The sequence below is a fragment of the Rutidosis leptorrhynchoides genome, chromosome 6 (assembly GCF_046630445.1).
Source record: "Rutidosis leptorrhynchoides isolate AG116_Rl617_1_P2 chromosome 6, CSIRO_AGI_Rlap_v1, whole genome shotgun sequence".
NCBI lineage: Eukaryota > Viridiplantae > Streptophyta > Magnoliopsida > Asterales > Asteraceae > Rutidosis > Rutidosis leptorrhynchoides.
Window position 1 is genome coordinate 166,622,800 of NC_092338.1, and position 24,811 is coordinate 166,647,610.

The 24,811-nt window shown below is 34.6% G+C and overlaps 1 protein-coding gene across 1 annotated transcript; it reads right to left on the reverse strand.

Moving 5' to 3' along the window:
• Nucleotides 1–18,429: 18,429 nt before the first annotated feature.
• LOC139854232 (uncharacterized) lies at nt 18,430–19,737 on the reverse strand. The gene is made up of 3 exons (XM_071843549.1): nt 19,537–19,737; nt 18,839–19,240; nt 18,430–18,555 (listed from the first exon to the last, which is right to left on the reverse strand). The coding sequence occupies exons 1-3, from the start codon at nt 19,735–19,737 to the stop codon at nt 18,430–18,432; spliced, it is 729 nt and encodes a 242-aa protein (XP_071699650.1).
• Between the last annotated feature and the right edge of the window lie 5,074 nt (nt 19,738–24,811).

Genomic DNA, 24,811 nt, shown 5'->3' on the forward strand with positions numbered 1-24,811 from the left:
AAAAGTAGGTCAATAAAAGTCTAACTTATGTCAACTTAATGCATGATAGTCCTAATGCTTGAAGTGGCTTTAATTAGGCGATAAGAGATTCAATTATGTTAAAGTGTTAAGTATACTTTCTATTTTTGGTAAGTTTCTATTTATGAAAAGTTTATATTTTTAGAAAGTTTCTATTTATAGTAAGTTTCTATTTTTAGAAAGTTTCTATTTTAGAAAGTTTCCATATTTAGAAAGTCTACTCAAATCAACCGAGTGTAAAACGAGAAAGTCAACTGAAAAGTCAATCCCGATCAAGCTTAGTTAACTTTGATATTTTAAAATAGAATTAATTTTAAATATCATACCTTATATTATTATTTGATATAACATAAATATTTAATATCTCATATCATAAGTTTAATTAAATTAATTTAATTAAATTAAGTTAACATAAGTTAAACGATATAATAGGTATAACATAAGTTTTTATATTAAATTATAATTAATTAAATAATTAGTTAATTATTTAATTAAATTAAATAATCATAAGTATTTAAATAAATTATTAAATTTCATAAGTATTTAATAATTAAATGCTATAATAAGTATTTTTATAATTAATTATTATCCTAACTATTAAATAATTAACTAATATCATAAGTATTTATTATTAATTATTATTAACATAAGTATTATTAATAATAATTAAATTATTTGTTATCATAACTTTTATTTATAAAAATAATTAAATTATAACATAAGTATTAAATCAAAATATTTATTAAATTCAAATTCCAAGTTTTAAATAATAACAATTATTTATTTTATAACTTATTAAATATTATTAAAATATATATATTTTTAACACAAGTTAAATTTTATATCATAAGTTTTAATTTCATAATTTTATCGGTTCATAACTTGTTATACGGGTGTCGGTTTTTAACGAGCCTTATATGGAACTTCACCTAAAAAATGATCCTAATACAATGATCAAGTCAAAAAGTTCCAGAAGTAGCACGTTTCTTGAGGTAGATCTGTTGTACTTTATATATTTATTAATTTTTATAGATTTCAAGATTTATTCATATCTTTTGATTCGTAGTCGGATTTTGATGATCCAAACATACAAATTAGTCAGAACAACGATCTCGACATGATGGTCAAGTTTATATTTTCTACAAATCAGGCACGGTTCCCGAGTAACAACAGCTGATCCAATTATATATATATATATATATATATATATATATATATATATATATATATATATATATATATATATATATATATATATATATATATATATATATATATATATATATATATATATATTTCCTTGTTTATCGCGTAGATTTTGATACGTTCATCCATTTAACATGAATCTTTTATGAAAATTGTACTACTCAATGAAAGGAATTCAATGAGCTACAAATCAATATCAAAATATCTTGGCACCGATCCCAAAAATCCAGTTAAAGAGGTTGTACAAAATTTAATAAATGAAAAACGGGCATAGCCAAATAGTTCTCCCCATGTACTTTGTGTCTTGGGATAGAGAGAGGTCATGGTTTCGATCCTTAGGGATGACATGATTTTCTTTAAAACAATTGAACACCAATAATGGAGGTATATATTGACCATATAGGGAGGTTTTACCGGATTCGTTCACGGACCTCTACTCAGGAACACTCCCCGAATGTATGTTTTCTCGGGTACCATCGATCGGGTTCGGGTTTCACCCATGTTTTAATAATTCTAGTGACTATTAATCTATTCCCGTGTCCGGTTAAATGAACGATTATTCGTACATATAAATACCCCGCCCATCGTATCCGATCGGGTGTATATGGTTATTTATAGGGACGTCCAATTGTAAATCTTTATATTAAAATTAACAAACTATCATTTAGTTAAACAAATATAAAGCCCATTAATAGCCCATAGTCTAATTTCCACAAGTGTCGTTCTTTTGTCCAAACCCCAATTATGGTACAAAGCCCAATTACCCAATTTTAGTAATTAGCCCAACATCATGATTACTTCGTTTTAAATAAGCATAATAATAACTTAGCTACGAGACGTTAAATTGAAAAGGTTGAACATAACTTACAATGATTAAAAATAGCGTAGCGTTACACGGACAGAATTTCGACTTACACCCTTACAACATTCGCTAACATACCCTTATTATTAGGATTTAAAATTAAAATTAAAATATAAATCTAAATATTACGTATACATATATAGAGAGAGATTGATTTATGATTTTCAAAATGATCAGAATTCGTTGGGTTTTATAGGGATTTGAGTCCAGGTAATCTCCGCGACTTGCGGCCCTTTCCTTCTTCAAACTCCGCGAGTCGCGGAGTTTGTTTTTACAGCTCACCAAGCCTTGGCTCCTAGCTTGTCGACGGATTATATAAATAAATATAATATATAAATAATTTTAGTAATTATTTAAATATTATATTATATTTATGTGCATAGTTGACTTGTAATTTTTAGTCCGTTGCGTCGAGCGTTGAGAGTTGACTCTGGTCACGGTTCCGGATTTTCGAACGTCCTTGCGTACAATTTAATATCTTGTACTTTGCGTTTTGAATCTTGTACTCTTGTAATTTTGAGACGTTTCTTATCAATAACTGGAACCTCTTTGATTGTATTTTGTACTTTTGAGCTTTTTGGTCGTTTGCGTCTTCAATTCGTCGAATCTGTCTTTTGTCTTCACCTTTTATTATTTAAACGAATATTACTTGTAAATAGAACAATTGCAACTAAAAGCTTGTCTTTCTTGAGGAATAATGCTATGAAATATATGTTCGTTTTTAGCGTTATCAAATATTCCCACACTTAAGCGTTGCTTGTCCTCCAGCAATATAGTCTTGAAATACTAGAAGCACTTCTTTATTCTTCACACTTTGTACATCAGTGATTTCTTTACGGCGGTATAAACAATGGTAGTAACGATGTGGTTTACAGTCCCACATGACTATAAAATTTAGATCCTTTAAGGAAATTGGATCTTTATGAAAACATTTGATCTTTTGAAAATTTTAATCTAGCTTTTACCCTAGATAAGTTTTCCGGAATAACCCTTCACCGGTGTTTGCAAATTCTTTTTGTGGGTTTGGTGGGTTTCAGATTTGAAAATTTTAGCTCAAAACTTGCGGTTTTGTGTCACCCACTTGCTAACCTTGTATTAGGAAAGCAACACGTCCAGTATACTTGCTCCGAATATTACCTTTCGGTAAACTACCGTCCGGTTGTAAAGGAAAGCGTTGAACAAGCAACTGTTAAGGCAATGTCCCCTGACATGCTTTTAATTATGGTATATAACGTGTCGGACGCAATTACTATCCTTTGTAGGAGCAATAGTAAAGCTCACCCTTATAATTTGTCGGTCTGGCACAAGGTCCTGTCTTTGACCATGCTATGCAACCACCGTTCTTACGGTTGACACCCGATTTGGTTCAGGTGACCTAATGAATTCCAGATGAATTCCTAGAATTTTACGTTCAATGGTAATGAACGCATTGAAAATGGGTTTTCAGAAAATAAATCGGTTTATAATTTGATCAAAATATTTTCTTGTTCAAGCTTGAGTTTAGATATCGTTGAATTCCATGAGTTTGTAATTCTCAATCTTTAAGGTCAATCTCTAGGATTGAGTAATATCAGGCTTAAAAGCTGATTTTTGATCTTTTAAGGAGATTATCCTTTCTGGGGGTCTGATTTATTAGTCTTATCAAGCTAATTTGCACGGTGCCCCCCCATTGTACGAGATAAATCCTTCTCATGGTTAGGATAAATCTGACCACTTGGCGACCCTGTTTTATGCTGAGGTCCGTGGATTTCCTGCTGATTTTAGATATGACTTTTCTAGATTTTTCATCAACATACAGCTGGTCTGGACGACAACTTCATGACCTAAATCAAGAAGCGCGTTTCTTTGTCGGAAGACTTTACTTCCTTTTAATGATGGAATTGATTCATCGTGTAGATCCAACTCTTCTTTTCTTTCATCGGGTAAAACAGTTTGTTTAGTCCAAAGCAAAAGTATCTTCAATTATTTGTTACAGAAATATGTGACATATGTTTAAGATAACTTGGTAATTTTTCCCACACTTGGCTTTTATTTTCCTTTTTATTGTCCTCTATTCCATTTTAAATGAATTTTAACATTTTGGTTTGTTTCTCAATTTATGTCCTTTCCGAGGTAACAATAATTTCGGTGTTAAAACCTAGTTTTATCGTTCATAAATATGTATAAACATGATTTTGAATTCATTTAATTGAAAATTTTGAAATTTTTTTTCTTGAATTGGGTAGTCAGTATATAAGACTAGGGCTGTTCTTTGTTATCAGAGAGCACTAGATTCTAATACAACTACTGCTTTACTAGTATTTTTAATGGTAACCAAGTGTTTAAGATAAAAATTTTAAAAATCCGAAAGAATTTAACCCCTTCCCACACTTAAGATCTTGCAATGCCCTCATTTGCAAGAAATCAGTAACAATTTAAATTATTGAGGGTGATTAGCGTAGAAATGATTAAATTTTACCAAAGTTTCCAAACATATTGTTGTTTGTGTTGAATGATAAATGGTGCACATCATTTGTTCATTCCGTCTTGTTGTTATTTCACATATATTTTGCATCTTGTCGTCAAAATTAGTTGCTTTTGCTGAACTTAATGCCAGTCTTTGAAAATGCGTTGTTTTACCTTGTTGTGTACATAAGATAAACTGCAAACATATATACATATTTTTGAAGTTTGGTATATTACCCCACATTCAAAAATTATTAAAATCTAATAATAAAAGTTAGAAAATTATAAAAACTATTACAATATTAACATAAGTATTAAATGTATCAACATTACAAATTATAAAATAAATAAAACTAAGTAGACTAGGGATGATACTGATACCAGTAGGGGTTCCATGCATAACCGTATGTGTTATAGAATGCTTCGGCTGGGTTATACGTAGGATACGGTGGTTGCATCTCTATAGACCAGGGAGGAAATACGGGCGATGGAGTAGGAATATAGTTTCTACCTACATGTTGGCAATGAGCTATGATTTGGTTTTGATGAACTTGCTAATCTTCAAATGCTCGATGTCTAGCATTTTCATACTCTTGTGAAGCTATAAACCTTTGCATTTCGGTCATTTCATTTCCCCCTCCCACATTACCTGGCTGTTGGTTACTCTCAACCTGTGGATGTCTACCATGGTATTGTACTGCGGCGTTATTTTGCCTCTTCAAAACCTTCGCACCATGGTATACATTTAAACCAATTGTATAGTGGGGTTCTGGTTCTTCGACTAATAATCCCCCCCGACTTATATCCACATTGAGATACTCAGCAATTAGTGTAATAAATATATCACCTCCTCTTATACTGTGCGGTCTCATCCCCCTAACCATAGCTGATAAATAATAACCCATACAATAAGGTATACTTACAGCGTTTTGTGGGTCTCGAATACACATGTGGTAAAACAAATCCTGTTCATTTACCTTTTCCTTATTCTTACCTCGTTGTGTAATCGAATTGGCTAAAAACCTATGAGTTACTCTTAACTCTGCTCTATCTATATCCAAATAAGAGTAATTTCCCCCTTTAAATCGGTGATGGCGAGTCATTTGACTCCATACACCATGCGTATCAAAATTTTCATCAATTTTCCTACCGTTCAATATCAACCCTCTACAATCGGCAGATGCTAACTCCTCAGGCGTATATATACGTAAGGCCTGAGCCATGTCTAGAAAAGACATGTGGCGCATCGAACCTCCTAATAAAAATCTAATAAAAGATCGATCGGTTAAACTAGCTACCCGATCATTTATTTCTATACTACACAATAATTCTTCACACCATACTTTATATACAGGTCTATGCGTGCTGAATAATCGTACCCAATCGTTAAAAGTAGAATTACCATACCTCTGTGTAAGTAATTCTCTAATTGGTCCGGCCAATTCTACAGCTTCTAATGGTCCCCATTCTATTACCCTAGGTAGTTCAACAACTTTAGAATGAAGAGTATGCAAGCCCCTTTGGTATTTTGGATAATCTATCCAACGTCTGTCAAATCTCAAGTTCGGGTGCAAATCTTCCAAGTGCATATCTGAAAATGTCATAACTGGATGAGGTATATTTTGTTTATAATAGCTATCAACATCCTGTTGTTCCGCATTCTCAGAAGGAGCATTGCGAGCTTGGGATGAAGATTCACCCCTTTCAGTCTGCAAAACACACCAAACACAATTTTTGTGCATCCAAATATGCATTAGTGTCAGCAAAATCATCAATCAAAATAATTACAATGACATGTCCAATTTATATCAAACTTATGCTCATTTTCATATTTTTATCAAATCTACACTTTTTCAAATAAGCATATACGAAAATGTTCGCCAAGTTCATAAGCATTCAACTCAAATAACATGTCAAAATAATCATTACTAGTAATTAAACAAGTTTCAAATGGCATTATCTCTCAAAAATCAAGTTCATGAATTTTAGACTTGAAAAAGTCCACTTTAATTCTCAAAATCATGTTTAGGCTCAAAGTTTGGATCATTTAACTACCTAAACATGTTACACTACTTAATTTAGCAACAATTCATGACAAAAATCGCCCATAACCTGTTTATATCAAAAAGCCCCAAATTTTCTCAAGAACACAAACCCTAAATTACTCAAAATTTGAAGTTTAAGACTTCTAATCATGTTAAATAGCATCAATCTAGGTTATACAAGCATAATACATAAGCAATTTAAGCATAATTACACTAAAAAGCATCAAAATCGAATTGGGTATAAAATTGCTCAAGAACACTAATTTTTTGGATTAAAGGGTGTTTTGGTGTAGAAATTTACCGTTTTCCTTGAGTAATTCCTTGATAGCATCCTTCTCAACATGATTTTATGAAAGATTTGATGAAAAATGGTGAAAATTTGCGAATTTCGTGTGTGTTTTTGGGTGTTTTTCACAGTATTTTGTGGTGTGGTGGTGTGCAACTGATCTGTTCTGGCGTTTTTATTTTTTTCTGTATTTTTGGTCCTCCGCGACTTGCGGTGTTTTTGTTCTTCAAACTCCGCGAGTCGTGGCGTTTTATTTTTTCTTTTTTTTTTTAATAATAAGCCTTAACTTATAAAACAAATATAAAATAAATTTAAAATTTTGTTTTCCTTTGTTTTAGGATGAGGTCGTTTCGGATCGATGTCCTAGTCCGTCCCTCGAAAAAATTTTAAAATTTTTCTTTTTCAAGCGATTGTTTTAAAAGCTTAGATTTTTGGGTTTTTTTTAATGTTTTTGGCATACTTTAATTCAATAAGATTAAAAATAATGATAATAAAAGTTCTCGTCCCTCCCTCGGGTAAAGCAATTTCGGTTCAAAGACCTAGTCTTCAATTTTTGACGAATTTTAAAAATCATATTTTTAACTTATCGACATAAAGTAAATTTTTGTTTTTAAATTCACACAACTTAAATTTAAAAATGCATAAAATTAAAAATTTACGCCAAACTTAATTAAAAATGCATAATATTAAAAATTCACACCAAACTTATATTATATTTTTGTTTTTATACATACAAACTTATATTAAAAATATTAATTTTTCAAATATTGACAAATTTAAATATATTTATTTTACAGAGTTCACAATATTAATTTAAGATTTATATATTAATTTTAAAAATATGGTAAAAATAAAATTAAAAATCTTTTTGGCTTTTATCTTACTTTAATCAATCAAATATTATCAAAAATATGCGCCTCTCTTTTTGATAAAGTAATTTCGGTTCCATGACCTAATTTAACTCGTGACGAATTTTTGAAATATTTTAGTTTGATTGATTAAAGATATTTATACCTTAAGAATAAACGTTAAATTTCGCAGTGATGTAATAAATTTTTGTATGATATCAATAATTTCGGTCGCCAAACCTAATTTTATTCAATACCAATTTAATACTTTATAGCGAACAAATTAGCGTTTATTATCAAAAGGTTAAAAATGAAAATAAAAAATAAAAACTGTACAGACTTACCTGTGAGATAGTATTCTTAGTGATATGATCCATCCCATTCATAAGATAGTCGGTTTAATTGATTTTCCATGGCTACATAGGCGTAACCTCGAGCATTCAGTGTTTTTTCTTCTAAACATATGAACGGTCCGTCTCTGCATAAAGTAACAAATTCGGTGTTTGAATAGGTTTGATTATTTGAACATTTACCTCCATGTGACCATTTTCCGCATTTGTGACATTTTTCAAGGTGTCGTGCTCTTCTTTTCGCTGCGGATTTTGATTTTCCTTTACCAAATTGTAACTTATTTATCTTCGCATCTGGATTCTTTTATTACTCCGTCCAATCTTTCTCTGATTACTGATACTAGTTCACTAGGAAGTGTGTCATTATTACGTTTAGTGATCAAAGAGTGTAGCATTAGACCATGGTTTAGTTCACAGGAAGTCTTCATTTCGTAAAAACCTAAAAAAAAAAAAAAATTCAGAATGGGGGGAGAAGACTAGTTCTTTAGGGTCTGCTAGGGAAAGACCATTCGGGTTCCATTATCGAGAACTACACGAAAAAAGAAAATCTAACTCTAACAGAAATACATATTATCCTTTAAAGACTTGATTCTCTCCACACTTAGTTAGCTGTGGTATCGAAATTGTGATTAACTTCATTGTCGACTTCCATCGGACTATCTATGTAATGTTTAACTCTGTGACCATTAACTTTAAATTCAATTCCATTTGAATTTATTAATTCTATCGTTCCGTATGGGAAAACTCTTTTGACTATGAATGGTCCAGACCATCTTGATTTCAATTTTCCAGGAAATAGCTTGAAGCGTGAATTGAAAAGAAGAACTCTGTCTCCTTCTTTAAATTCTTTTGAACTTCTGATTCTTTTATCATGCCATTTCTTCGTTCTTTCTTTATAGATTAATGAATTTTCGTATGCTTCATGTCTTAATTCTTCTAATTCGTTTAGTTGACTTAACCGTAGACGTCCAGCTTCATGTAAATCAAGATTACATGTCTTCAAAGCCCAAAATGCTTTGTGTTCAATTTCTACTTGAAGATGACATGCTTTTCCATAAACGAGTCTAAAAGGTGTGGTTCCAATTGGAGTTTTGTAGGCTGTTCTAAAAGCCCAGAGTGCATCCTCCAATTTAATGGACCATTCCTTCGGATTTGATCCTACGGTTTTTTCTAGAATACGTTTTAAAGCTCGGTTGGTATTTTCAACTTGTTCACTTGTTTGTGGATGATATGCAGTGGAGATTTTATGAGTTACTCCATATCTTTTAAGAACTTTCTCAAGTTGATTATTACAGAAATGAGTTCCCCGATCACTTATTAAAGCTTTCGGTGTTCCAAACTTTGCAAAAAGACGTTTTAAAAAGTTGACTACAACTCGTGCATCGTTAGTTGGGAGAGCTTGTGCTTCCACCCATTTAGATACATAATCAATGGCTACGAGAATATAGAGATTATTATGAGATTTTGGAAATGGACCCATAAAGTCAATACCCCAAATGTCAAATACTTCACATACTTGAATGACATTTTGTGGCATTTCATCACGTTGACTTATTTTTCCGGCCCTTTGACAAGCATCACAGGATTTGCAAAGAAGGTGTGCGTCTTTGTAAATTGTAAGCCAATAGAATCCAGCATCATAAACTTTTCTTGTTGTTAGTTGAGGCCCATAATGCCCTCCTGTTGGTCCTGTGTGACAATGGTTTATAATTTTACTAGCTTCATCTCTGAATACACATCGGCGTATTATTGTATCTGGACAACTTTTAAACAGATGTGAATCTTCCCAGAAATAGTGTTTTATATCACTAAAGAATTTCTTTCGTTTTTGGTACGACAATCCTTTTTCAAGGAATCCACATACTAAGTAGTTTGCATAGTCTGCAAACCATGGAATTTCATTATAATCTATCTTCAATAGATATTCATCAGGAAAGTTGTCTTGTATGGCCGATTCATTTAGAACATCTAATTCGGGATTTTCAAGACGAGAAAGATGATCAGCGGCGAGATTTTCTGCTCCTCTTTTATCTCGGATTTCAATATCGAACTCTTGTAAGAGTAAGATCCAACGGATTAATCTTGGTTTGGCATCTTGTTTCGAAAATAGGTATCTAAGAGCAGAATGGTCGGTATAGACCACCGTTTTTGCTAGAACGAGATATGAACGAAATTTGTCAAAAGCAAAGACAATAGCAAGAAGTTATTTTTCAGTAGTTGTGTAATTTGTTTGTGCTCCTTGTAATGTCTTACTAGCATAATATATAGGTTGAAATCGTTTTTCAATCCTTTGTCCTAAAACGGCTCCCATTGCAAAATCACTTGCATCGCACATTAGTTTAAACGGTAGATTCCAATTTGGTGTTATCATGATCGACGCATTAGTAAGTTTCTCTTTAAGAATATTAAAAGATTTGATGCATTCATCTGAAAAGATGAATGGAGCATCCTTTTCTAGGAGTTTATTCATAGGAGTGGTAATTTTAGAAAAATCTTTTATGAAACGTCGGTAAAAACTGGCATGCCCTAGAAAACTCCTAACTCCTCTAACATTGGTGGGATGTGGAAGTTTAGCAATTACATCTATTTTAGCTCTATCCACTTCAATTCCTTCTTTTGAAATTTTATGACCAAGAACGATGCCTTCTTTAACCATGAAATGGCATTTCTCCCAATTAAGAACTAGATTTGATTGTTCAAATCTAATAAGCATTCGTTCAAGATTAGCTAGACATGATTCAAATGTATCACCGAAGACTGAAAAGTCATCCATGAAAACTTCCATGCATTCTTCTATCATGTCATGAAAAATCGCCATCATGCACCTTTGAAAGGTTGCAGGGGCGTTGCAAAGTCCAAATGGCATGCGTTTGTAAGCAAAAGTACCATAAGGGCACGTGAATGTGGTTTTCTCTTGGTCCTCGGGTGCTATTGGAATTTGAAAATATCCGAAAAAACCATCAAGAAAACAATAGTAACTATTTCTGGCTAATCTTTCCAACATTTGATCAATAAAAGGTAAGGGAAAGTGATCTTTTCTGGTGGCGTCATTTAATTTTCTATAATCAATACATACACGCCATCCTGTTACAGTCCTAGTAGGAATAAGCTCATTTTTCTCATTTGTAATGACAGTTATGCCACCCTTCTTAGGCACGCATTGAACTGGGCTTACCCATGGACTATCAGAAATTGGATAAATTAAAGCTGCATCTAGCAGTTTAATAATTTCTTTTTTAACAACATCTTGCATATTAGAATTTAGTCTTCGTTGGCGTTGCACATACGTTTTATGACCTTCTTCTATAAGGATTTTATGTGTGCAATACGAAGGACTTATTCCTTTGATATCATGAATCTTTCATTCAATAGCTGGTTTATGAGCTTTCAACACAGAAATGAGTTGTGATTTCTCATTTTCAGTAAGAGAAGACGATATTATTACAAGTAATTCAGATTCACCATGTAAATAAGCGTATTCCAAATGGTTTGGAAGTGGTTTTAACTCTAATGTCGGTGGTTCTTCTATCGAAGATTTATATCGATATCTGTCTTCTTCTTTTAGCATTTGAATTTCTTCTGTTGTTGGTTCATATCCATTAGCTATTAGTGTAGCTAACATTTCAGCTTCATCAATTGGTTCAGTTCCTTCTCCTAAAGAACATTCTCCTGTTCCTTGTAATTCTGGAAATTCTTCTAATAATTCTGCATGTGAATCTATAGTTTGAATATAATAACATGTATCATCTGTAGATTGCGGTTGTTGCATTGCTCTATCAACTGAAAAGGTAACACTCTCGTCCTCTATACTTAGGGCCAGTTTCTTACCAAACACGTCTATCATTGCTTTAGTCATGTTTAAGAATGGTCTTCCTAATATGAGAGGAACTTGAGAATCTTCTTTCATGTCCAGAACAACAAAATCTACTGGAAATACTAAAGTACCAACTTTAACTAGCATGTTCTCCATTATCCCTCTAGGATATTTTATTGATCTATCGGCTAGTTGTATACTTATTCTGGTTGGTTTCAATTCTCCAAGGTCTAGTTTAGCGTATAGTGAATACGGCATTAAATTTATACTAGCACCTAAGTCTGCTAATGCTTCTATTGAACTAAGACTACCCAGAAAACATGGAATTGTGAAACTTCCTGGATCAGATAGTTTTTCTGGTATCTTATTCAACAACACTGCTGAACAATTAGCATTCATAGTAACAGCCGAGAGTTCTTCCATTTTCTTTCTATTTGAGATTAGATCTTTCAAGAATTTAGCATATCTAGGCATTCCTGAAATCACATCAATGAAAGGAAGATTTACATTTATCTGTTTAAACATATCCAAGAATTTGGATTGCTCGGCTTCAAGTTTCTCTTTTTTCATTTTACTCGGGTAAGGAAGTGGTGGTTGTTATGGTTTAACATAAGGTTTAGCCTTAACTGTGTTATCTTCATTAACCTTTTCAACTACCGGTTCTTTTTCCTTATCTTGTTCAGGTTGTAGTTCTTGTGGAGTAGGAATAGCTTCATCAAAAGTTACAGGTATTTCGGGTGGTTTAAGTGTTGTACCACTTCTTGTGGTAATGGCTTTAGCTGTTTCATTCCGGGGGTTAGCATTTGTATCACTAGGTAAACTTCCCGGTTTTCTTTCACCTATTAACCTTGCTAGGTTACTTACTTCTTGTTCCAAATTTTGAATAGAAGCTTGTTGATTTCTAAATGCTTGAGCATTTTGTTCATTAGTTTGTTTTTGAGTTGTGAAAAACTGCGTTTGAGTTTCAACTAGCGTTGTCATCATATCTTCTAAATTCGGCTTTTTATCATCGGGTTGTGGTGGTTTGTTTTGAAAATTAGGTCTTTGCTGATTGTAAGTATTATTGGATACTTGTTGATTACTAGGACCTTGTTGGTTGTTGTATGGAATATTTCGGTTATAATTCTGATTTTGATTGTAAATCGGTCTTGGCGGTTGATAATTATTCTGATAATTATTTCCAGGCCTTTGGTTTATGTATGAAATATTCTCTCTTTGTTCCATTGTTAATTCAATACTGAGACAATCTTTTGTCAAATGTGGTCCTCCACACTGCTCACAACTAATTCGTATTGAGTGGATATCTTTAGTCATCTTTTCCATTCGTCTCTCGACAGCATCTATCTTTGCGGAAATGGAATCTAAGTCATGGCTAGAATCAGCTCTAGCTGCTTTAGATGATCTAACGATATCTTTTTCTTGGTGCCACTCATGTGAGTGGGAAGCAGTATTATCAATAATTTTGTAAGCATCAGTTTCGGTTTTCTTCATAATAGAATCACCAGCTGCTACATCGATGTCTTTCCTTGTAGTGATGTCGCATCCTTGGTAGAATATTTTTACTATTTGACAGGTGTCTAAACCATGTTGCGGACATCCTCTTAATAACTTTCCAAATCTAGTCCACGCCTCATATAGAGTTTCATTCGGTTTCTGTGTGAACGTAACAATTTCTCCTTGAAGTCTTACGGCTTTAGATGCCGGAAAGAAATGTTTAAGAAATTTTTCAACTAAAACATCCCATGTATCAATCGCCCCTTCAGGTAACGATTCCAACCAATCTTTGGTTTCTCTCTTTAAAGTCCAGGGAAATAACATGAGATATATCTGTTCATCCTCAACTTCTCTTATTTTAAATAGTGTGCAGATCATATTAAAGGTACGAAGATGTTCGTTTGGATCTTCCTTCGGCGCACCACTAAATTGGCATTGATTAGTCACCATGTGTAGAATTTGTCCTTTGATTTCATAATCTGGCGCATTAATGTCAGGATGAGTAATTGCGTGACCTTGGCCAGTGCGTTTAGCTCTCATTCGGTCTTCCATACTTAAAGGTTCCGTTACTTCCTTAATTGAATTTGTTGAATCTGAATCACTAGAGGATTCTGATTTAATGGTTCGTTCCTCAACAATCTCTGTTTGAATGATTGGTGGTTCCGGAGGAAAAATTAATGGTTCAGGATCTATGAATTGTCCCTGAATATTCTCCGGATTCTCAATTGTGAGGTCGGGTTCAAAAAATGGATTATCGGAAATTTGAATTGGAGTACTTGGTCGACTGGATGACGATTCTAAAGAAAAATTAACGGCGGTAATATTTGCTAAATGTCTTGATCTAGTTACAGGTGGTGAACGTACAAAAGGTGGTGAACGTCTTGCTCGGTGCATTCACTGAATATCCTATTAGTTTTCAAAAAGGAAAGAAAAATTATATAAGTTATCCAATTAATAGACTTTTCTGATTTTGCCCACGTTTTGAATAGCCAAAAGATGCAGCAGAGGGGCAGGATTCGTTTGGGCTCAATATAATTAAGGACTGTTTGGCTCCAATAACCCGATCCACGTACAAATCCAACTATTACTACGAACCAGAAAATTTTGATGTCTATCAATTTAACCACTTAAAATAAATTTTTGTAATTTTAAGAAATTTAGATAAGAAGTAGAATAAAAATCTATGTCCTAAAACTAGAATAGCGAGAAATAAGAAAGAAAAAGAGCGCGTCGAAAAAGGTCGAAAAAGAAAAGATCGAAAAAATAAAAGGCGTCGAAAAATAAGAAATAATAAAAAAATGACTTATAGAACTTAAAAACACTCGACTAACCCAACCTTATTACTATCACTAACTTAAAATTATAATCGCAAATTGAGATTACTAATTGGAGTGATAATTGATACATAGGTAAAAGGCGTCGAAAAATAATAATAAGAAAGTAGCGCGTTGAAACTTAAAAAGGAACTAAAAACTAAAAACTAAAAATTGCGTCTAAAACTATTAAAGCTTACAAGTAAAACTATATCCCAAATGGCAATAACTTAAAAAGAAACTAAAACTTAAAAAGGCGTCGCAAAATTCTAAAGCACCTAAATCTTAGTCTAAAGAAAAAGCACTTAAGGGATTTTACGGCAAAGCCTAAAAATCTAGAAATAAAAATAACTATGGCAAAAACTATATTTAAAAACTAAAAATGAGCAAAAAATACAAATATTACGCTAAAACAGTTAAAAAGAGACAAAATATAATTGGGATTATCACCAAAATACCCTTTTTTTTAAGCTTGTTGACTGACAGCCCTAAAAAAAAAAGTTTGACAATTTGCCCTCGCAAGGAGCAAGACACCTTGCGTCTTTGCGACCTTGCGTCTTTGCGATCTTGCGACCATGCGACCTTGCGTTACTGACAAACGCAACAAAGAGACTTGCGTCCTTGCGTATTGCGTCATGCGTCTTGCGACTTGCGCCTTTGCGCCTTGCGTCTTGCGTCTTATCCAGATAAGATTTTCATGATTTCGTGGATAAGATTTTGTACGATTTTTGTACTATTACGGATAACTTTTTCAATTCATATAAGGTATTACCAGCTCTATTTTCACTTCATTTCCACCATTTCAACATAAATCATATAATTTCAAGCGTCATTAAGGTAACTTTCTTTGTTTTAAATAATGAGTTTTAGTGATAATGAAACCTTTGTTATTCATATATGTTGTGGTGGTTCTTTTCAATTTATTAATAACTTACCTATGTATTTGCCTCTAGATTGTTTTAGAACACGATTAAAACTCCCAGTTGCTCCCCAAAAACTAATTACTCGAAGAATATTGTTAAAAAATGTTCTTAGAAAAATTAATTTGCCACCTAATGCTCCTGTTTCAATGAGATATGTTGTCGATAATCTTGTTTTTGATATTACTGATGATTATGAAGACTTTCGTGATTTTCTACAACATGCAATATCAAATGCTCCTATTAATATTTACATTGTCGACAAAGTTACAATGCATCAACTCCCAGAAAACTTACAGTCAGTGCAAATCCTACCAATACACAATGTCCATCAAAACCTACCAACACACGATGTCCAACAAAACCTACCAACAAACGAGGAGAGCACAAACCTTCAGACACCCAATTTGGAAGAAGCACGACCTGAAGTACCACCTCCAAACACAGAAGAGTTTGATTTCTTCAACTATGGAGTTGAGAACGTATGTAAAATTAAAAAAACAGATCACCCTTTTGAATCAGTTGTCGCGTCTAGTGCTTCGGAGGAAGAAAATGACAGAGAAGATCAAGATGAAGATGAAAATGAAGAAGAGGAAGAAAAAAAGGATGTATTCTGGAATATGCCACTTTTATTGAGTGAGCATGACCAAGAGACTGAATCTACGAGCCAAATAACAACCAGTTATAGAGTATCCGATTTGATTAAAGTTCGACAAACTTTTTTAAACAAGGATGATTTTGTAAACCATCTATACACAAAATGTCTTGAAGAAAACTTCCAAATTAAGCCTGTAAAGTCTGACAAATCTCGATTCACTGCTAAATGCATGTTGCCAAATTGTGAGTGGAAATGTAGTGCATACAAAATACGCCACACTGACAACTTCATCGTAAAGAAATTGCATGACGTACACACATGCTCACGTACCCAAATTATGGGAAATAATAAACATGCTTCCAAAAAGGTGTTAGGAAGTATTCTGATGGAATCGTTCAAAGCTGCAAATCGAGACTATAATCCAAAAGATATACGTGATGATGTTGGCAATCGTTTTCGGGTGAGCATTTCTTACAATCAAGCATGGAGAGCCAAGTGTCATGCAATAGAGATGCTTCGTGGCAGTATGGATGACTCGTTCCGAATGCTTCCCATTTATCTTCATAACATTAAGATTCATAACCCAGGAAGCATGACAAATGTGGTGACTGACAATGAAAATAGATTCGTGATGTGTTACATGTCCTTTGGCGCAGTTGTAAGTATCACTCATCCTACAATTGTTTTATCTTAAACTAATAGCAATCTCATTTGATTTGTTTGCGTGCAGATTCGATCATTTGTCCAAAATGTTCGCCCTATTATCATCGTTGATGGTGCACATTTGAAAGCTGGATACTTGGGTACAAATTTAGTCGCTGTTGCAATGGATGCCAATAACGGAATTTTGCCATTGGCTTATGGAATTGGTGAAGGCGAGACAAACGAGGTTTGGTCATGGTTTTTTGGCAATCTAAGAGATCATTTAGAAAGTTGTGGTATGAGTAATCGTATGTCAGAAATTACCTTTATTTCTGATCGTGCTCCTTCAATAGCACATGGTATTTCAAATGTGTTTCCTGAAGCCTTTCACTCTTTTTGCGCACGTCATCTATTCATGAACATAAAAACGATGTCCAACAAATTCAAATATTTTGAATGGCACTATTGGAAAATGGTTAAGGCTTATCGTTTGTCAGATTTTCAAGATCATGTTAGTGTATTTCAACGAAGATTAAAAGCGTCTCACAAGTATCTAAATGACGTTGGTTTCAACAAATGGTCCAGAAGTCATGCTGGTCATGTTAGGTATGCATACCTTACTAGCAACAGTGTAGAGTCTATTAACGCTCTATCCAAACATGCTCGCAAACTACCAGTTTGCATGTTATTGGAATTTTTTCGCGCTTCTATACAGGATTGGTTTTTCAAACATCACAACAAAGCAGTTAGTCTCACTTCAACGGTTACTCCATATGTTGAACGTAAATTAGGTAAGAGGACGAACAAATCAAGAAGATGGCAAGCATTTCCATCGACAAACAATCTAATAGAGGTGCGTGATGGAAGGAAAAACGGCCTCGTTAATCTAGAAGATAGAACATGTACATGTGGGCAATGGCAATTATCAGGCATACCTTGCGGACATGTATTGGCAGCAGCACGACTCTTCAGAGTGGAAGATGTTACATGTTATGTATCACATTGGTTCTTGTCTCAAACTTATATAAATACATATTCCGAACACATACTTCCTTTGCCCCATCGATCCGAATGGTCCGATCCAGGGCCCAAGATCTTGAAAATCGTAAAGCCCCCAATTCAAAAGAAAAGAGCACCTGGACGCTCAAAAAGTACCGATCGGATTCCATCTCAAGGTGAAGAAACTGAAAAGAAAGTAAGAACATGTACTCGTTGCAAGCAAGCAGGTCATAACCGAACAACATGTAGCGCTTCTTATGACCTAACCGGTGAATCTACTTCTCATAGGGTTAAAAAAACAGCCTCAAAATCAAAGTCAAAGTCGAGAGAGAAAGTCGAACCTTCGCAAGCTTATCAGTCTCAATTTTATCAAACGTACGATTTAGACCAGAATTAGGGGACCAGAATTAGTTGCTTGTTTATCAGTCTCAGTTAGTTGTTTAAATATGTGTCATAAATTGACCTACATAGAGACGCAAGAACGCAAGAAAAATCTTGCGTATGTCATCAAACACACGCAAATACGCAAACAATAACTTGCGTCTGTCTTTAAAAAAGACGCAACTTTTCAAACAAAACCTTGCGTATGTCATGAAACATAGGCAAGCACGCAAACATCAACTTGCGTATATCTTTTAAAGAGACGCAAGGACGCAAACATAACCTTGCGTAAGCCTTCAAACATACGCAAGAACGCAAACAAAACCTTGCGTTCCTTCAAACATACGCAAGAACGCAAACAAAACCTTGCGTAAGCCATTTAAAGAGACGCAAGGACGCAAACAACACCTTGCGTCTGTCAAAAAACCAGAAGCAAGGACGCAAAAAAGTCCTTGCGTCTGTCCCAGATTATTTACATACAAAAATTACATGTTTTACCTAAAAACTGTATAATAATTACATCTACAAGTTAACTAATTAACAACCTTTGGGTCCTCTGGGTCCTCTGGTGGTGGTGGTTCCTGTGTATCAAAGCGTGCACGGAATAATGTTCTTGCCATTCGAATTCTATAGTCCTTAGCAGCCTTTTTAGGGTCTCCAATGTTGTCAATCTGATCCCAACCAAAAACTATCCTCTCCATATGAAGGCAGACCCAAACACCACAATCACCATGGCCACCACTCTGCATTGGCACATACGGTGCATCCTCGATCATCAACTCTACATCTTCTCTGTTCTCATAATAGTCAACAATTTGTGAGTCCTGCTTCTTGTTAAAGTAATCAATAGCCTTCAAATATAACGGCAAGTTGTCTGATAAGTTTTTGAAGACAGCCTCGAGTTGACCTTTTTTCAAACAACCCTTTAAACTATCATAGACTAATACTCTCTGTTCATCTAAGTTCAAAGTGAGTAGTATAAAATGTTCAGGATCTGAAAAATGTACTGGAATCAAAATCTGCAACAAAAGAAACATAAAAAGTCAAGAAGGAAGGACGCAAGGTTGACCTTGCGAGACACGCAAGGACGCAAGGTAGACCTTGCGTCAGGAGCAAGGACGCAAGGTCTAACTTGCGGGTGGACGCATGGACGCAAATTTTACTTTGCGTCCATAATGAAGACGCAAGGTTAATCTTGCGAGGGTAGCAAGGACGCAAGAGAGTGTTTGCGAACGGACGCAAGGGCGCAAGATTTGTCTTGCGCCTATTACAGTTTACTCAAAATGTATAGTTTATATAAAAAAAAAGGACTAACCTTATCACATTCAGCCCAGGATGGATAAAGGTCATCACTACCATCCCCAAGACGAATCAAATACATATAATCTGGGGGATTGAATTTAATGATCCCCTCTGCTTCAGGATTAGATGTATCCCCCTTCTCCTCCTCATTTTGAGTGTCATCATCATAAAAGGACTTGAATTTCTCCAGTTGATTGAGGAAACCCAATGGCATAATCGTCCATCAAGAACTACATGTATAATCTGCAATCGGAAACTGAGGACTCGAGGACATCTGGCTAGGTCGGGGCAGAAACCTCTGCCGAAATCTCAACAGGAAGGTAGCCCATCCATCAATATGCTATAATCAGATCAAGTTGATTATGAATGTTATAAAGCTAAAAACAAAACAAAACAAAACATGCATAAGTTTATAATTATTAACAAACTTACTATGTTTTCCAAATAACCAGAAAATGCAATTCCCAATAAATGTTTCCAAAACTCAGTATCAAGGAAGAGGAAGGTATCATTTTGGAAAATGAACATGCAACGCGTATCTTGCTTATTGAGGATTAGTGATTTCAAATCTTTTGCTGGCCCCACATGCTTCCTTTGATCTCTCCATGCACTTGGTGGTGGTGGTTGCAAAGTTCCTTGATCGTTTATAAATTTATCAACCATTGACCAAATTTCCTCCTCACCAACCCAATCCTTTTCCTTCCTTTTTCTCTTCCTTTCCTTTTTCTGAAAAAAAAATTAGTAATAAAGACGCAAAGACGCAAGAATTGTCTTGCATCGGTGTAATGCAAACGCAAATACGCAATACAGTTCTTGCGTCCATCAGTGAAGTATACGCAAAGACGCAAGGTAATCCTTGCGTCCAACAATGAAGAAGACGCAAAGACGCAAGGTTATCCTTGCGTCATTCACTAACATCATGCCGGTCTGCTTGTTTTTCTGCTTCATTAACCAATGGCAAATCAACTCCTTGCTCAATCTCCTCAGACACTAGAGCCACGTTCTCATCTTGTTTATCAACAGCTTTTTCAGCCCCTTTTTCAGTAGGCTTTTCAGTTTCCATTGGCAACACATTCTCAGCTTCTTTAGTCCCTTGATGAGAAACTTTCAGCCTTTTTACTCTAGAAGCTACTTCGTCAGACAACTGTATATAATATATGAGTCAGCAAACATACGCAAGGACGCAAGATATATCTTGCGTATACCAAGACGCAAAACGCAAGGTCTTATAAACATCAGGCGCAAGGACGCAAGGAAAACCTTGCGTCTGGCGAATGTTATAGATATACCTTCTCCAATGGTTTTCTGTAGCCCGGTGTTGTGAAAGGGGAATTTAAAAAATGAGTGGGCCTTCTTTCTCTTTTCCCACGTCTAACAACCCTCGGAGATGTATCATTGTCAGAGAAAGATCGAGGATCCACATATGCATCCTCGTTATCAACATACTATAATGAACAAAACGCAAAAAATAAGAAAATTAGCCATACGCAAGGTCGCAAGTAAGTCCTTGCGTCTGAGTTAGGGACGCAAGTACAACCTGCGCCCAAAATTACAATAAAGACGCAAGGACGCAAGATGGTACTTGCGTCTGATATAACATCAGGCGCAAGGACGCAAGTAAAACCTTGCGCCAACATAACAGGCAAGACGCAAGGTCGCAAAAAAAACTTGCGCCTAGTTTACCTGATGTTCCTGGTGTTCCTGTTCTTTCAAACGTTTTTCATGATCATCAAGCTTCTTTTTACAATCAGCCAACTCCTTTTCTTGATCATCCACCCTCTTAGTCAACATATTAACCATACGCAACAATTCCTGCAATTTGTTGCCTTTTTGTGTTGGATGAGGGTCCGAGGTCTGCTCTGACTCCTCCTGCAATAATTCCTTCAAACTGCCACCCAACTCCTCTTCAACTTGATTATCATCTTGTGTATTTTTCTCGTCTTCAACAACATCTCCTTGAAAGTAAGAGGAACTCTGGATCCACCATTGACAACCTCTCTCTGTCTCAGATGGGTGCAGGGAACGAAAAGGTCTTTTTCTCTTCGAACAATCATCCTGAAATGAAGTTATATTAGTAAAAACAAAAGGACGCAAGGACGCAAAAGTCATTTTGCGTCTAGACGCAAGAACGCAAAGATCATCTTGCGAATAGACGCAAGGACGCAAGAGTAAACTTGCGATACACACAAGGACGCAAGCATGATTCTTGCGCCTGTAACAAGTATAACCCACGGTTCACACGCAAGGATGCAAGGATATCCTTGCGACACAAGCAAGGATGCAAGGTGTATCTTGCGTCCTCATGCGACACATAAAACTGCTCTGTTAAAACAGAAACTGCTGTATATACACTATATAAAAAGCTCTTGGAGATATTAACTAACCATTATATGTAGAAGTTTTAGGTAGTCAGACACTGTAAAGGTTTCAGCAGATGAACGCTTCCAAAATAATGCTCTTGGTACTCCATCCTTATCAGTTTTGGTTGCAAAACTCTTAATGGTACGACGGTATGCCTCGAGGATCCAAATCTTAAATGCCCACATAAAACCAGCCAATGTGTAAGCCTTTCCACCCCCACTCTCTAATTGGCTTTCTCGAACCTCAAAACCTTCGCTCACCGCTGAGTAAGTAGCATCCCAAATACGAGACCCCCATGGGTACACGTTCACCTTATTGAAATCTTCAACCAACCATAGAAACTGTTTACTAACCACATGTTGCCCCTGCTTCCCCATAAACGCTCTCTCTACGATCAAAATTATAGCTAGTCGAACAATATCATCGTCACTAACCTTGGGAACCTTTACATCACCTTGTTTTTTGATAAGGATGTTTTGTATATCACTAACCAAAATGTTGCTGGCATCGGGACGTTCTGGAAAACAACGTCGTCTAATGGGTGCGGTCTTAGATTCATAATTTCGAGGGATGTAATGTGCCATGTCCGTCCGGCTACCAAACATAAAGCCGGTGACTAAACAAAATTCACGCCGACCAAATCTAATCATAAAATTAGGAGAAAAATGAAACCATATATCTTGTTGCTCTTCAGGGTACTTACTAGCATCTAATTTTTCTGAACGCTCACATTTCCGTTGGAGCATGGCATGTACTAGGCCAGGATCATTACCCGTGTATGAAAGATCTAACCAGGGACCAAAGCATGTACTTCTAAATAATTTTTCTTGTCTCTCAGTCAACATTTTCTTGACCTGAGGAATCACGGTCAACATATTCTTCATGGTCAATTTACCTACCACATAGCCCTGTAAAAGTCAGAAGAACAACAGAAGAAAATCACATAGACGCAAGCAAGCAAGACAGAGATTGCGTACAAGGCCGCAAGGACGCGAGGTTAACCTTGCGTAACAGATGTGCAAGACGCAAGGACGCAAGGTTAACCTTGCGTAACTTATGATCAAGACGCAAGGACGCAAGGGTTACCTTGCGTGCACATGCAAAGGTAAAATTATAGCAAACGTAAGGTCGCAAATATCACCTTGCGTACATTGTGAGGCATACGCAAGGACGCAAGGATTGTCTTGCGTCTACATAGCAACAGAGTTACACAACTTGAATCTAGCAAAAATTCCTGGGTATCGTACGCAATCTCAATAATATACAATCAAAAACACAAAATACAAACAAATTTCGTTGACACATTTTTTTGAACAGTTGGCGTGCAAAGAGTGCAAAAACTTTGTTTTAGCACATAAATCTAAGCACTATGAAGTAGATCGAATAATATAACATAGATCTAAGAAATCTAACCTGTTCTTGAGACATAGTGAATGATGATGGTGATTCGATGATGTTGGTGGCGTAGAAGCTCGCTTGTACTCGGGAAGATCGAAGATGGAAGGATGAAGAAGATCTAGTAACGATGAAGATGTGAGGAGGATGACGTGAGGATGATGATGAAGATTTTGCGAGTGATTTGCGAGTGTTTGGATCTTGCGAATGACGAGCGAAAGGGCACCAGAGAAGAGTTTGCGTATGTGTGTGGGAACAGTGAACGCAAACTGATCATTTAACTAGTTCTTTTACTGCTACACGCAAGGTCGCAACGTCGCAAAGACGCAAAGACGCAAGGTCGCAAGGTCGCAAGGACGCAAGCTGTCTTGCGCCTTGCGAGGGCAAATTGTCAAACTTTTTTTTTTAGGGCTGTCAGTCAACAAGCTTAAAAAAAAGGGCATTTTGGTGATAATCCCAATATAAATACTAAAAGTTGTAAAAAGTACAATTTTTATAAAAATATTATTTTTATATTATTTATTTTATAAAACTATTAATTTTACAATTTAATTAAACTAAATAAACTAAATATATAAATTAAATAAATAACTAAACAATTAAATAAACTAAACTTAATTAATTAAAAAGTAAAACCTAATTAGGGTTTTTAATTATTAATAATAATAATTACACCGTAATTAATGCCTGATTAGGGTTCTGTGTACCCGTGTCAGAGTGGCTCCGCGAGTCGCGGTTCCACCTGGCAAAAATCTCCGCGAGTCGCGGTGAATGAAAATTCAGATCAGGTGCAGTATTAAATTCGACGTTTTACTTTTTTTTTTATATTTTCTGTTTTAATAAAAATATTTATATAATAAAAACTTATATTAAAAAACTAAAATAAAAATAGAAATACTTTATAATTTTATAAATAAAAAATCTTAAAAATAGATTTATATATATATATATATATATATATATATATATATATATATATATATATATATATATATATATATATATATATTTGGTTTTTGATTTTATGTTTTAATAAAAACAAAATATTTAAATAAAACTTATATTTTAAAAAAAAAAATAAAGAAACTTTATAAAACTTAATTATTTAACAAACTCTTAAAAATATTTAAATTTTTGTTTTTCTTTTTAAATTTTCGAATATTTAAAACGTATTTTTACAAAAACGTATTTTTATAAAAGTAAACTAAAAATAAAATTTTTTTTTATTTAGCGTTGCGCTTCCGGCTTTTAAGCAAGAAATTGGGTTCCCCGGCAGCGGCGCCAAAAATACTTGGTAGTTGACCTAAGGGGTATAAAATACTATTAAATTTTATAAGGAAATATTTATTAAATACGATACAATTTTACACAAGATACTTATTTATTTATAGAATGGATATACTTTAACCTTGCTACAACACTTATAGGCAGTGTACCTAATCGTACAGTAGTGTAGTTTTTAGTAAGTCCGGTTCGTTCCACAGGGAATCTTTTAATCAAACTTAACGCTATATTAGTTTTAATTTATAAAA

What these genes read in the sequence shown, in the direction of transcription:
- LOC139854232 (XM_071843549.1), bottom strand. Translation starts at nt 19,737, where the DNA reads ATGCCATTGGGTTTCCTCAATCAACTGGAGAAATTCAAGTCCTTTTAT. An exon ending in CCTGGGCTGAATGTGATAAG is followed by an intron (nt 19,241 to 19,536) that starts GTTAGTCCTTTT and finishes CTTTTGTTGCAG; the next exon opens with ATTTTGATTCCAGTACATTT. An exon ending in AGGACTATAGAATTCGAATG is followed by an intron (nt 18,556 to 18,838) that starts GCAAGAACATTA and finishes GTATGTTTGAAG; the next exon opens with GAACGCAAGGTTTTGTTTGC.